Raw genomic sequence first — 16560 nt, forward strand, 5'->3', positions numbered from 1 at the left:
GAACACCCACTACCACTACGATCCTTACGAAGACAAACGATCCGGAAGTTCGTCGAAGGAGGATTAATCGTGAATGAAAAAGATGATGCCACACCTACAACCGCCAGAAACAGATCACACCTGTCGGCACCACACATCACCCCCTCCACACCACACGTCCGTCACCACCACCGACCACCCCGTCACCACCTACAGTCCACTTGAACCACCCACCAACACCGACACCTTCAGCCGTAGGAAAAAGGTTCACACACGGCACCACACATCACCACCGCCACATCACCGTCCACCACCACCACGCATCACCACAACCACACATCACCACCACAACACCACACGACGCCACCGCACACAACACCATCACCACCATACCACCACTGTCGCAGCCTCACCACCTCGAAACCGGATCTGTCAGATCCACCACCACACTGCCACCCCACCATGAACCACATACTCATCACCACCAAAACCACAATCATACTTCAAAGAAGGAACCACCTCAACGTAAACCAGTTGAAAAAACCCATCAGGAGAATCATTATCGAAATCTCCATTCAGACCCTCAACGAAAAACAACCATGGTTCGGTGGAGTGACGTGAAACAAAGCAAGGAATGCAGAAGCAGAGAGTACATCGCTTGTTGAAAAACCCACCAACTACGGTGCCAAACTGCTGCCTCTCCACCACCAACCACCACCCATTCACCACAACCACAACACCACCAAAACGTCACCACCACACCAAACAATAGAAACCGGACCACCACCACATGTCTCCACCACCACCTCACAAAGACCTCCAAACGGATCCTTTGACAGATCCACCACCACAGCCGGCCTCACACAACCCAAACTGGACAGGAACCGAGAACAAAAAGGACGTGAACAGAGCAGCACAAGGAGGATAGGACGGTGGTGCGGAGACGTGGTCTCATCGCACCACCACCGCCAGGAATCTACATCTTGAACAGCCGGTTTGGATAAGGTGGGAGAGAAGAGAGAAAAATCTAGAGAGAGGTCAGAGAAGAAGTTTTAGAGAGAGAAGTTAACTTGAAAGTAGTCCACCATTGCTGCCATTGAAGTTTGCAATAATCTTCCATCTATATAGTGCAATGCAGATACGATTAATACCTTATACCTCTGCTATAATTATTTAGTGTAACTCTACAATAGTGTTTTAAACTAGTGGAGAGGCAAGAAATGTTGTCCATCAGTCGGTGGCAACAAAAACAACACCCACGATTTCATAGACACATTTAAAGGTTAAATTTGTTATTTTGGCTGAAAAAAGTGATAGGGAAAGAAGGAATGAAGGACATCATACAGTCATGAATGCTCATTCGCGTGGATGGTGTGTGAAAACTAAATCGCGCACTATAGCATTTTCCTTGGATAAATATATGAGCGTTCCACTAGTCATGATTTGTCCCATGCAAATCTCAATATTTGTTGTCACTTTGGTCCCATGCAAAATTCCAATCACTATAGACTGTCGCTATGGATCCCAACGTGGGGTCCACCTTGCTCTATATAGTATGTCAACTTCTCTCCATTTTAGTGGCAAGAAAAAAATACTTTCTTTCAACTCTTTCTCTTTCTCTTTCTCTCTATTCCATCGCACTTTAATTTACAACTTGTTTTGAAATAACGATGGAGTATTTTGCTGGAGATTTTCTGGTAGAGGCTCAGGTATATGGTCTAATAAGAATTGTTCAGTAATATCATAAATGCTCTATAAATCTACATTTCATCTTACTTTTTTGCTTTACATTTTTCAAACATTGTTAAGTTATTATATCGATTTACTAATGTGGAAAAACGAGTTTCTCTGTTTTTTTACTTCATATCTACAATTTTTTTCATGGTCTCATTTCTCCAGTTTTTAATATTCCCCACTTAAATCTAAACTCTTTACCAAAAAACTGGAGTTTCTCTTGATTCTTGAAGCGCACACACCTCGGATTAGGCGTGTCTCGGCGTCAGACACGTGCCTTGTCTGACACCGACACGACACCGACACTTATAATTACACTGAATTATATGATTTTTTTTCAAATTATTAGCTATGTCGGCGTGTCAGTGTTCATGTCCATGTCCGTATTCGTGCTTCATAGCTCTTGAACCCTTAACTCAAATTAGTTGAACTAATGACCTCTCCCATTATTCGCATGTAATCTCACATATCAGAGTTATGCAATTGATGAAATACAGAAGACAAGAAAGTTAATGAACAACAGTACACATTCACCACAATTGCAATCAACAAATGTACATGTTCATGTTCATAATCATTTTCATTTGACTCTTGCAATCGCTCTTCCCATTGGAGCAGGAGCCATCTTATCTGTCTTAGGAATAGGATGGGCTATATATAAGCTTCGCAATAAGAAACCAACACACCAGGCTGAAGAAGCAGAGATTGTTGCTGATAATCAATCAATACTGGAAGCCGCCGAAGATATAGCCGAAGTTATGATGGCTATAGTTGAAAATACAACAACTCAGTGAAAATACAAGGGTAAATCAACAAGAAGGTTGAAGAGTAAATTTTCAACCACGTCGTTTTAATTACTATTATCAACAAGGTTGAAAACCAAAAGTTACAGGGGGTGTTTGTTTGAGAGATATTGATTTTAACTCATTTGGGTTATGAGTAACTTCTGGTTTGGTTTATGTACGATCATGGATGTACCATGTTCTTTGTTTTTTCAATTTAAGGTTGCGAGAAGCAAGCATGAAATGATAGTTATGTTTTTATCCTTCAATTATGTGTCTAGTTATCACTACATTCATGTATGGTTTAATGGTTAGTGGTTCCTCAAAAAAAAGGCTTAAATATGTGATTCGTCCCTGCAAATAGGGCTCGCTTAAAATTTCGTCCCTGCAATCGCTAATCCTTTTTTTTTGCCCCTGCAAAGTTTAATCAGTTAAAAATTCGTCCTTTGACCCAGTTAATCACTGCCACGTCAGCAATTTACCAAAAATGGCATGGGAATTGACGAAAATACCCCTGGCTTATTTTTTTTCCTTAAAAAAAAAATTTCAAAATTTTGAATTTTTTTTTTTTAAATTAAAAAAAATCTGAAAAAATAATTAAAAAATTTCGGACAAAAAAATGTTAAAATTAAAACTGAAAAAACTGTAAAAAAAATTCGGGAAAAATATGGAAAAAAAAATTTTTTTGAAGGAAAAAAAAATAAGCCAGGGGTATTTTCGTCAATTCTCATGCCATTTTTGGTAAATTGCTAATGTGGCAGTGATTAACTGGGTCAAAGGACGAATTTTTAACTGATTAAACTTTGCAGGGGCAAAAAAAAAGGATTAGCGATTGCAGGGACGAAATTTTAAGCGACCCCTATTTGCAGGGACGAATAACATATTTAAGCCCAAAAAAAATGTATGGTTAGTGGTGTTATCAGATTCGTGTCACGTGCCTTGGTTTCCTCAGTTTTAATTTCTGCTTGTGTGTGCCTTGGTCCTTCAGTTATGTGTCACAGACCCCGCACACACTTAGTCAGTTACCTTTCCTTTTTGTTTCTTACACAACACACAAGGTTGTTCTTTTTCATTCTTTTTATATGGAAAAAAAATTAGGGGAAGTACTTTTGAAAATCAAGAACATTCATCACTGATTAATATGGTTTGTATATGCAAGAATGAAAAAGAACATCACATATTAATATGTGATGTACCGTGTTCTTTGTTCATTTTAAAAATCAAGAAAGTACTTTTGAAAATGAATATACTTTTTTTAGGGGAAGATGAAATATATTTTTTACAAATTAATTTTGTTCAAAAAATAAAACTATAGGAAATTGACGTAGTAAAGGCTTTGCAAGTTGAGTTAATGAAATTACAAGTCTTAAAACGTTTCCGTAAAAATAAAAATCTAATATTAATTTATGCTTGAGTATTGTTCCTTTTCCCCTAATTTTTATACATACAGGAATAGCTGAATTGAAAATGAGGTATCTCAGAAATAATATGTTGGAGAAGACAATGTTACTTCTTTATTAATCAATTTTTCCTATCTCAAAAATCTAATATTAATTTATGCTTGAATATTGTTCCCTTTTTTATTAAAATTTAACATGGTCCTTCCTTCAACAACAAAAAAATGGTGAAAAATAATGTTGTACAAAAAATTGAACTACGCTTAAATGATAGTTATGTTTTTATCCTTCAATTATTTGTCTACTTATCACTACATCCATGTATGGTTAGTGGTTCCTCAAAAAAAAAATGTATGGTTAGTGTTATTACATTAGTGGAATTTGGTTTCCTAGTTTAACTACGTGCCTTGGATACACACTTCACACGCACTTAGTCAGCTACCTTTCCTTTTTGTTTCTTTTTTCTGGCGTGCTAAGATTTGATGAGAGAGTTTTTCTCTTTTTGTTCTTGCCATGACGCATATAGATGTCCAAGTGACGATCTCACAAAAACATGTAGTGAAAAAGTAGATATGTAGCTTCTTTTACAAATTCTCTTTTGTTAAAAAATGACGCATATAGATGTCCAAGTGACGATCTCACAAAAACATGTAGTGAAAAAGTAGATATGTAGCTTCTTTTACAAATTCTCTTTTGTTAAAAAGATTGAGTATTTTGCCATGACGCATATAGATGTCCAAGTGACGATCTCACAAAAACATGTAGTGAAAAAGTAGATATGTAGCTTCTTTTACAAATTCTCTTTTGTTAAAAAATGACGCATATAGATGTCCAAGTGACGATCTCACAAAAACATGTAGTGAAAAAGTAGATATGTAGCTTCTTTTACAAATTCTCTTTTGTTAAAAAGATTGAGTATTTTAATTGTGAATTATTAACTTCCATATTATCTGCACATAAGTTTGGTTGATTGAACAAATCATATGTTATTTCAATTTAAGAAGTTTTTATTTTTTTTAGAAATGCTAATCATATAAAAATATTTTGAAATTTTTTTGTCGATAAATGGCTTTAAAAGACATTTTAGCACGGGCGTACTTCAAACTTATGTTTACAAAAGATATACTATTTCACAAAATTTGGGGATGAAATTGACCGGGTCCTTACAACTTTGAGGACTGATGAGTCATAATTTAGTCTAATTTAATGCATTATTTAGTTTAGTATTATAAAGATTTGATTTGATTTTATTGCATATTTATTTCCTTTTTAAATCTTTTACTACAAATTGCTTTTTGTTTTATTTTAGGAACGAATATATGGTGGAAGGTGTCTTGGAGCAAAAGAAAGAGGACTGGAGCAAATACAGTGCAAAAATACGAAGATACGAGACAAAAATATGTCTCTACCAAGTCAGAAGCTTGGCACGGCCCGTGCCAACATGTGGCACGGCCGTGCCATCTCCCAGAATACTCTTTTGCTGCTTTTCTTCAAGCCCAAGTTACTCTGTTGTAGTTTTACTGCTTTGCCCTTGTAGTTGCTTAGATTTTAAGTCAATTGTAAAGCTATAAATAGAGTAGCACTCCATCATAAACATTCATCTTTTGTTCTTGGAATAAAAGTTCATTTTTATATTATTGTCTTTTACTTTATTGCTTTCTCTCTTCTTCCCCCATGTCTACAATGAACGTTAGTGAGGAGACTCTTCTTTGTCTTGGGATTGTTGGAAAAGTCTAATGACATAATCCTAACGAACCAAGCTTAAAACCCTAATTTCTATGTAACCCTAATTTCTAATTTAGATTCACCGTTTTAACGTGGATTAACAATTATCAAACTGTGGAAGCGAAAGCGGAGGGTTTGATAATCGTTAATCCATCATCCCAAACATCAATTCATAAAGCGAGAGCGGAGCTTTGATGTTGGAACAAGTGAATCTAGACAATAATTGCAAGGGCAGCGAAATAGTCTTTGCAATTATTGAGACATAAGTAGTTTCAATCCTTATACGCATCTTCTAGTAATCAAGTCAGCGAAATAGGCTTGGTTACTAGAAGTAAACTCTCACCGGACTTTCGTCGGAAAGGTGAGGGGCTAAGGGAAACCGGTCTTTAGAAATTAAGGTGTAAACCATGAAATTAGATGTTTAAGTCTTGTCTAGTGAAGGGTTTGTTATTATGACGAACCAATAATCCCAAGGCTCTTTATTATTATTGTTATTTACTTTCAGCAATTAAACCCCCTTTTTATAAACTTTTCTCTCTTCTAATCATTCTCTAAAAGTTAATTGAATTCACAACTCCCTAGCGGAACGATACTCTTATTTACTACTATTACTTCGATAGGCCGTGCACTTGCGGTTTGGCTCTATCAAGTTTTTGGCGCCGTTGCCGGGGAGTTGTTGTAATTTGATTAACTTTTTAATAGTGATTAGACTGGAAAAAAAAAATCTTTTTCCTTATTTTATTTGATTTTATATATAAAAAAAAAAATCTTTTGCTTTATTTTATTTTATTCTATATTTTGTTTATATTTCTTTCCTAAATAAAAAAAAAAAGAAAGAAAGAAAAAAAAATATATATATATATATATATATATATATATATCTTTCTTTCTCTCTCTCTCTCTCTCTCTCTCTTAATTTATTTATTTCTTTTTTCTATCTTTTAACGGTTTTGATTTCAGGCATGGCTCGAAACTACTATCAATGGACTTCTACCCCTGTTTTACCTCCTTCAAGAGTTTATGGAATATTTGGTCATACCGGAGTTGAATGTCAACTAGGTAGTGTTGTTAGAAATCCTGAGCAAGTTGCTCAATTTAACCAAGGGTTTAGGAATAGTCAATTTCTTTTTCAAGACCCTCAAAAAAATTTTGGACAACAAACAACACCACCCTGTTTTACAAACAACCGAGGAGTCCCTCAAAAATCCGACTTGGAACTTTTGATAGAAAATTTTGAATTAGATAACATCAGGCATAACCAAGAGTTTAAAGTCAAAGCTGGAATTTTGAATGACTCTCTCAATAGGCTTTCCGCAAAAGTGGATTCTCTTTCTACTCACAACAAAATACTTGAGACTCAAATCCCTCAAGTAACCCAACAAGTAACCTCTTCCCCACAACCCTCCGGAGTCTTCCCGAGTCAAACTGAAACCAACCACAAAGGCCCGATAAATTCTATTACACTTAGGGATGATAAGAAATTAGAGGACCCTGTTGTAGAAACCAAGCCAATTGAGGGTGGGGTAGAGAGTGAAAAACCAAACAGTGAGAAAGTTGTAGTAGAAAGTGAAAAACGTAACATACCACCACCATATAATCCAAACACTCCTTTACCACAAGGGTTTGATGAGTCCAAGTTAGATAAGCAGTTTAGGAAACTAATTGAAATAATTCAAGATAAATTTCCATCTAAACTTAAGGATGCAGAGCGTTATTCCATACCATGTGTCATAGGATCAGAGAAAATAGAAAGAGCCATGTGTGACTTAGGAGATATTGTCAGTTTGCTGCCATTGTCCCTTCGTGAAAGATTGGGTATAGGATAGAGAAACCTATTGACCGTCAAGCTAATGACATTAAAAGAGCACTTCGTGGGAGGCAACCCACACATTTAATTGCTTTTGTTTCATTTTTCTTTGTTTTAAGTTGTTTTGTAGGTAATTGTCCAAGTGTGATTCGAAAAAAAATTAAGAAATTGAAGAATTTTGAAGTCCCCCTTACCAGAAGGTTGGCACGGCCCGTGCTAAGGTTGGCACGGCCGTGCCAGGTTTTGCAACACAAAAACAGCCCAGAGCCACAGAAGGTTGGCACGGCCCGTGCCACGGGTGGCACGGCCGTGCCCGATGTCTACACCCCTATATCATCAAATTTTTCTCTTCTAATCCATTCATTCTCAAACACAAACCTCTCTACCTTCAAACTTCTCTCTAAAACCTCCATAACCTTCAAACCTTCATATCTTCATCAAAACTCCATCAAACCAATTCAATTCTTCCACAATTCAATCACAAACTTCACCCAAACCACAAACCACCAATCAAAAACAACTTTCATCCACCCAAACCAATAATTCACCAAAACCTTATTCAAACATAAAACCCAACCCTAAACCAATCCTTTCCACCAAAAATCTTCCCAAACCCTAAACCTTCAAACCAATTCAAACAAGGGTCAAATGGCTTCAAGAAGAAGTGGTAAGGAACCAGCAAGCTCTTCCGGTCCTCCCTCAAAGAAGCAAGCACAAGTCAAGAATCATGGGATCAAGTTTAAGGACAACTCACAAAGGGACAGGTATAAAATTCTTATCTCCAAACCCTTACATCCTTCTAGATATCCCGCCTTACATCCTTCTAGATATCCCGATTCTTATGATTTGAATGTGCTAGGACTTAAAGATGATGTTTATAGGCTGCTAGGAGGGTTAGGTTGGACTGATTTGTTGACATCTATGTGGGGTTATGAAAATTTTGCTTATGAATTTTTAAGCTCAATTATTTTTACAAAAGATAAGTTGAATTTTGATAACCCCAACCATAGAATCACCTTCAGGCTAATGAATATTGATTATGATATGTCTCTTCAGCACTTTTGTGATGCCTTAGGTTTTGCAAACGAGGGGTATATCCATGATTCTTGGGATCCTAGCCTTAAGTCGGTTGACTATCAACCCACTGTCTTTTGGGAACGTACCACCAGTCTAACCCAATTTGTCTCTAGAGCCAACAAAACTAGCAACATTCATAACCCCGTACTTAGGTACCTTCAAAGGGTAATTGCTTGCACTATTTGGGGTAGAACCGAGCTTGGAAACACTAGAACCGATGAGTTGTTCATGTTATAGGCAATGCTCTACAACCACCCGGTCAACACTTGCTTTTATTTGATTAATTACCTAGACTTTGTCGGTACTAGACCGGCCGATAAAGGAGATATAGGAGTGGGTGGCATCATTACATACATAGCTAGGCATTTTGGCATTGGTGAGGACGAGGGGATCAAACAAATTGAGGGAAACAATAGACTTAACATGGACACCCTCATTGCTATAAATTTCATCAAACCTCATCCGCCACTCCATCACCAACTCAAAGCTTAATGTGCCTATTATGTTTTTACTTCCTAACCCATCTCGGACTACCACCGAGGTGGAAGCAAATTTGTTGTATGTTGATGATGTGCAGGTTTTTAGTGAGCAAGATGATGATGAGACAATGCTAACTTGCACTATGATGTGGGAGAAGGTGCTAACTTGCACCAAGAGGAAGAATATCATGGCCATGAAGCCGGTGAGTTTAATGAAAAATCAAAGATGGGCATGGATGCATAATAAAGTAGGAAAGAGGTCGGAATGATGAGGATTAATGAGTTGCTGTGGACTATGCTTTATAACCATCATATTAACATTTGCTATTATTTGCTTGATTATCTTGTTTCAATTGTTAAAAAGAAACCGAATGATAAGGGTGATATAATGGTAGGTGGAATCATCACTTTTCTTGCTAGGAAGTTTGGGGTGAGTGTGAATCAAGGGATCAAGAGGATAGAGCAGAACTATTATCTTAACTTATATACTATTTTGTCCTTCCTTAGAACCCATGACCCTACTCACAATTACCAATATGAATGGAGAATTATTAGCTATTTGTTTTATTATTCTACCTAATCCGGACATAACTAATCCGGAGGTGGTGGAAAATTTGTTTTATGTTGGTACTAACCCACAGGTACAAGAGGATAGTGATGATGGTGGTGATACAGAGGAGGTAGGTGCAAACTTGCACTATGTACAAGAAGCCGGTGGAAGCTATCAAGATGAACGGAGGGCATGGATGCAAACCAAAGTTCAAAGAATAAGCACCGAGCAACAAAGACATGGCGTTGCAATGAAAAAAAAAATGTCCAAAGGAGCAATCGAATAAATGAAGAAAACAATCAAATGCTCCAAAATATAACGCAACACCTTCACCTCCAAAGTCCACCTTATGGACCTCAATAAAATTGTGAGCTTTCCTCTTCCTCTACTTTTCTCTCTTCTACTTATTCTTCTTCTTCTTCTTCTTCTTCTTCTTCTTCTTCTCCTTCTTCTTTTTCTTCTTCTCTCTTCTTATTTTCTTTTCTTTTGAATCATTGAGGACAATGCTTCCCCTGAGTGTGTGTGTGTGTGTGTGTGTGTGGGGGGGGGGGGGGGGGGGGCTAATAAAGTGTCTAGAGTCGTAGTGTTCCCAAACTCCCTTGAACTTTATTCTTTTGTTTTGTTTTTATAGCAAGAGGAATGATTAGTAGCTTGTTTTCAATGTAAAAAAATGGCATAAATTTTTTTGTTTTGTCTCTTCTTTAAAGGTCGCTTCTTGTACATGAAAGTAGTTTCTTGTGTTTCTTATGTTCTTGCTATACCCATGTCCTGTTTTATTGTGAAAATCTCCAATGAGAAAAGCACCCAGTTGCAATCCTTGAGTAAATGTATGAATAGGTATTTTAAGGAACACGTTCTATCTTTAGTGTTAACTTAGACCCTTTAAAGTCTTAAGAGTAAAAGTAGTATAAGTTTGTGTGGGAAATTAATCAATGTTCTTAATTGTTATATTCTTAAATTGTTAAAGTTAAAATGGGGCGGGAGAATGGCACCAACATGTGGGGGAAAGGACAATCCCTAACTTCTTAATTGTGGTGGTGACTCCCTAATTTGAAACTTAAAGTGAAACAAATTCATCAATGCTAGGGGGAAAGGACAATTACATCCAAAAAGACTTCCTGCGCGGAGATGAAACAAAAGAAAATTTTACAGCACTGCTTAGGGTGATTTTGAATCTAGGGGAAAAGGATAATTACATCCGAGAAGACTTCCTATGAGGATAGATAGCCCCTAAGCATCTGCAGCCCCTTGTGCTTAATTGTTAATCTAATCTAATTTTAACTTAAATTCCCATCACTCTTATATGAAATAAAGAAAGGACTTTTCTCGGTTACTTTAGCATTAAGGATAGAACCTATTCCTCATAATATCTGTCTTATACAGGAGCAAGAAAAGGGTTGGACTGCACACACACACTCACTTGAGACTTGATGTTGGGTAGAATAGGTTCATGAGGAATGTTTGAAATTGTAATTAGTGTACTTGAAGCAAAACCTTTCTTTTGAGACATGTGTTCTTAATATTGCCATGATTAATCTTTTGTTGCTGCTATGTCTATTGCCTTTTGCTTGAGGACAAGCAAAGATTCAAGTGTGGGGGAGTTTGATGAGTCATAATTTAGTCTAATTTAATGCATTATTTAGTTTAGTTTTATAAAGATTTGATTTTATTTTATTGCATATTTATTTCCTTTTTAAATCTTTTACTACAAATTGCTTTTTGTTTTATTTTAGGAACGAATATATGGTGGAAGGTGTCTTGGAGCAAAAGAAAGAGGACTGGAGCAAATACAGTGCAAAAATACGAAGATACGAGACAAAAATATGTCTCTACCAAGTCAAAAGCTTGGCACGGCCCGTGCCAACATGTGGCACGGCCGTGCCATCTCCCAGAATACTCTTTTGCTGCTTTTCTTCAAGCCCAAGTTACTCTGTTGTAGTTTTACTGCTTTGCCCTTGTAGTTGCTTAGATTTTAAGTCAATTGTAAAGCTATAAATAGAGTAGCACTCCATCATAAACATTCATCTTTTGTTCTTGGAATAAAAGTTCATTTTTATATTATTGTCTTTTACTTTATTGCTTTCTCTCTTCTTCCCCCATGTCTACAATGAACGTTAGTGAGGAGACTCTTCTTTGTCTTGGGATTGTTGGAAAAGTCTAATGACATAATCCTAACGAACCAAGCTTAAAACCCTAATTTCTATGTAACCCTAATTTCTAATTTAGATTCACCGTTTTAACGTGGATTAACAATTATCAAACTGTGGAAGCGAAAGCGGAGGGTTTGATAATCGTTAATCCATCATCCCAAACATCAATTCATAAAGCGAGAGCGGAGCTTTGATGTTGGAACAAGTGAATCTAGACAATAATTGCAAGGGCAGCGAAATAGTCTTTGCAATTATTGAGACATAAGTAGTTTCAATCCTTATACGCATCTTCTAGTAATCAAGTCAGCGAAATAGGCTTGGTTACTAGAAGTAAACTCTCACCGGACTTTCGTCGGAAAGGTGAGGGGCTAAGGGAAACCGGTCTTTAGAAATTAAGGTGTAAACCATGAAATTAGATGTTTAAGTCTTGTCTAGTGAAGGGTTTGTTATTATGACGAACCAATAATCCCAAGGCTCTTTATTATTATTGTTATTTACTTTCAGCAATTAAACCCCCTTTTTATAAACTTTTCTCTCTTCTAATCATTCTCTAAAAGTTAATTGAATTCACAACTCCCTAGCGGAACGATACTCTTATTTACTACTATTACTTCGATAGGCCGTGCACTTGCGGTTTGGCTCTATCAAGGACCAAAAAGCCTATTCACTTACGCATAAATACTTGAAATTTTGATTCAAGCTATTGAATAGGATCTATGGTGGTAACTAGGTGCATTTTAACTTTTGAGAAGTTGCTGTTGGTGGTGATGGGTGAAGGAAGGACAGAGAGAGAAAGATGGTGAGGGATAGTGTAAAAAATAAATATAGTATTGATAGAGCATATGATAATATTGTGGTCTTCATTTGATCACCCACCCTAAATGCCACCACTAAAGATCTATTAACTTCCATGTGAAAGCATATCTGAACTACACCCTGAAACTATCATTAACAAAGTTATCAGATTTGAGCAATGCATTTTTATTTTAAAAATCATCTTAACCTTACTAATTATCAGATTTAATCTAATAAATGTTGAACGACATTTATCGCACAATGTAAAAACCACGTCGACGTTATAGCCCATCATGGACCCAAGTAGTGTTCGGTCTGTTCTCCCCGTGTCCCCAACTAGGATAAATGGAGCATGTACTAAGAAAATAATTGTTTTTCTTTATGTACCACTTCGCTATAGAAAACTGATGAAGACATAAAAAGGTTCTATTTCTTGTTGAATTATGGTAGGTGTATTTGCAAATATATCATTTTTGCTGTTGATTCTTCTATATATATTGTTATTAGTCACACATCTTAGGAGAGAGGTGAGGAACTTTAAGTGTAACTAAGCCCTGAGTCGATGATAGTTTATATATAAATTTGTCTTAATTGTGTAAAGAAATTTCTTAAAATATCATAATCAAACTTACAGAACAATGCATTATTTTCTATTCCTCATTTTCTCACTGAACTTTTTACATAGTTCCTTGAAATTCTTCCCTTTCACATTCACAAAATATACAAACACCTCAAATAGAAAATTAAAACAATCACAAGAAAAAAAATGCACCATCTTATCTATGGTATAAAAATCCTTTCACTCTATCCATGCTTGATCCATTAAATTTAGCTTCAAATCTTCTATGCAATCACTAGATTCCATGTCTGTTTCACATTCTGGCACTTCATCAAATGCATTTAATTTGGGAACCAACTTCTCAATTGGACAACCATAGTCCTCTTTTCTATCAATGCTAAGAAAATTTGTCACAACTATATGGAACTGAAATACTCTTAGTAGTGATTACACCAACTTTTGATAGAGATGAGAACTGATCAGAATGTTTGGTTAAGTCATCTACGTAAAGCACATCGTCAATCCGTGCGACAATATTCGACGCCAAACTCTCTAGTACTCGCAAATAACTCTCCAGAATGGATTTTCCAACATCCTAAAAAACACACCGATTTGTAAAACTAAGATCAATTTTTCAATACTCAAGAAGTAAAAAAAATAAAAAATTTGACTTAATTATGCTTCTGGTCCTCTATTTTGTCTCATTCAAAATTTCGGTCATTATATTTCTAAATCCAAGATTTTGAAAATGTCATATATTTTGAAAACTGAAGGACTCAATTAGCGAATTTAAAAATAGAGGGACCATAATCGTAAATAAGACAAGATTTGGGGATTGAAAATACATTTAAGTCAAAAAGATTTAGGATAGAACAAGATTGAAACAAAGTTACAGACCTTGTTGCATTGGATTTTGCTCACATCTAAGGATGTTTGAGGGAGAAAAGGAAAATGCTGCTTCAAGGATAGTAGAAGGCTTTCTCCCCTCTCTCTGTAAGCATTTCACTTTTGTCTCCTTCAATAATTAGATCCTTGAACATTCTATCTTGAACTTGATCTCGTTGCACGATTTGCAGGCACTGAGTTGGTCTTTTTATGCCAAATATAAATAGAAGCCTCTACTCTATTTGCAATCTTTATGGCTTGCTTAAATGTTCAGAGGATATTTCAAGAGTAGCAAGCAAAGTTTCCGGAGAAATTTTTTCTGATGTAATGTATTTGTAAATAACATCCCCCAAGCTACCTCTTGCAGTCTGTAAAAAGGGTTGGATCAACAAATTTTCCATCATGTTATGTACAAAGCATTGAGAATATGAGAATAAATATATCAATAAGTAAAGACAATTGATTTCAAATAATGACATTAATTATGATAACTGTATATATGTTGAGGGATGTGGGATATGTGGAATCACAACTCTGGGACTAAACGTAGTAAGCCATATCTCAACCACTCGATCAAGATTGGATGATCCATATTTTATGTTTCGTAATTTAGATTTAAAACAAAAATCAAAATCAACATTGAAATATGGACCGTCTAAATGTGATTTACTATGTGCAGTCACACTTCAAAAAAGTTCAATCATTTGTCGGTGTTAATCCTTTTTTTTTTGTAGAAATTACACCGACATATTTTTTTGGGTCGATATTGGAAAGCCAAATTTTTTGTGGCCAATATATAACTAACATTATGTAATTTATATAAATATATGAAAATATGACTTTTATGCGCTGAAACTAGTGCAATATTTATTTATTCCTTATTAATGTTTACGCATTTGATATACATTTTTATTAATTATTACGTTTCGTTTAATTTCATCCTAATGTATGATTTTTTTCATAAAGCTTTTGTGAAGTGAAACATGTCAGAGGTTGCAAAAATTGAATGTCGTGTTCGGTACTCTTCTTTCAAAAAGACAATAGAAGTTATGATAACACCAACCGACTCTCTTGATGTTTGAATGCACAACTTAACACATATTTTGAGCATCTTGGTGAAAATCAATATACACGTCACTTATTTGCTCAAATGCCTTGCATAAACCTAGGAGAAGATAATATATTCCTTGGCTTATTCGTGACGATAGCGACGTCGAATTTATGTTTAGGAATATGGTGGAAGATAATATATTATATATGTGTGTGTTCGCTCCATCTGCAAGTGCGTAGAATGTCAGTAGAGATTTAATTTAATGTGTTGTAATGTGTTGTTTAATTATGGACACTCTTTACTGTTTTGATGAATTTCAAACATTCGTGTATTTTTAACAAAATGTCGGATTGATTTAATTATGGACAACTATAAAATATAATGTATTTTTCTTGTTTATGACTGAGTATAAATGTTGTATGAGTTGTATTGTCTTTGGAAATGCTCTGGTTGAATTACAGGTAAAAGCTGGACGAAAAATGACTTGGTTCAATTATGCAGAAACCACTGTCTACATAATTGCTTTCAGCCGAGGAATAGTGAATCTGGCGGCAGTTAACTGCCGAAGAGTATTTTCGTCTTTTAATGGTGTGTTTCAGCCTTATCAAATGTATGAACAACAATTTTCTTATTATTTTATTCATTTATTGATTAACCTGTTCAACCGATTGAACCAAGACCCAGAGCTCTTGACAGTTTAATCTCCGACCCGGTTTTAAAAACATTGGTTATGCAGCTGGCAGTGTTTGGTTTTCGAGTGGCGCAGGGGCTTTGTGTTCAGTTTGACCACTGTTGTGTGTTTTGTTTTAGGCCATCAGCTACTGTTTTTATTTTGGTTTTGTTAGGGAAGATGCTTGTGCTTTTTGCTTTCTTTTATAGCCATTTTGGCCTCTATTTGTAACTTCTTGCCTTTTGCACTACTTGTGCTAGGCTGTTGTACAAAATATGCTGTTTAAAAAAAACATAGTAAAATTTAGGGTTAATTATGTTTTTGGTCCCTACAAAATTGCGACCTTGTAAGTTTATTCTTTACTTAATTTTAATAGTTTTTCTAATCCCTATAAAAATTTTCTGCATTCAATATTAGTCCTTACTCAATCCAAATTTGTTTAATTTATGCTTAAACTCTTAAGTTTTTCAACAATATTTTACAGGCATGTTAAGAACGTTATTAAAAGGTCCTCCGAAAAAAATATCGCAAAAATTTGATTTCTACGTCCATATTTTTGTTACTTATATCTTAAACTTTTGTCGTTTTAAAAAATTCATATTTAATTTATTTCATGTTAAAAAATTATAAAGTTTAGTAAATGAACCTTTCATAGTGTTCTAAACTTGTATAAAAAGAATCGTTAAAAAATTTAAGAGTTTAAGGATAATTAAACAAAATTTATTTTAGCAGGGACTAAAATTATAAGTAAATTTTTTTTTTGTATGGATTAAAAAAGCTATTAAAATTAAGTAAGGACTAAACTTAAAAGGTCGCAATTTTAAAGGGACCAAAAACATATTTAACACTAAAATTTATTTACACGCTTGACCAAAGAAAATATTATTATTCACAAGTTAGCTCAATAACAAAAAACAAAA

General features: G+C 35.3%; 1 protein-coding gene across 1 annotated transcript; it reads left to right on the forward strand.

Moving 5' to 3' along the window:
• The first annotated feature begins 6579 nt into the window (after positions 1 to 6579).
• On the forward strand, positions 6580 to 7443 carry LOC146926720 (uncharacterized). Its single transcript, XM_085706957.1, has 2 exons — positions 6580 to 6722; positions 7086 to 7443. Exons 1-2 carry the CDS (start codon positions 6580 to 6582, stop codon positions 7441 to 7443), a joined length of 501 nt encoding a protein of 166 aa, XP_085563083.1.
• The last annotated feature ends 9117 nt before the right edge of the window (positions 7444 to 16560 follow it).

The sequence above is a fragment of the Medicago sativa genome, chromosome 4 (assembly GCF_051527215.1).
Source record: "Medicago sativa cultivar Bolivia chromosome 4, Bolivia_mono, whole genome shotgun sequence".
NCBI classification, from domain to species: Eukaryota; Viridiplantae; Streptophyta; class Magnoliopsida; order Fabales; family Fabaceae; genus Medicago; species Medicago sativa.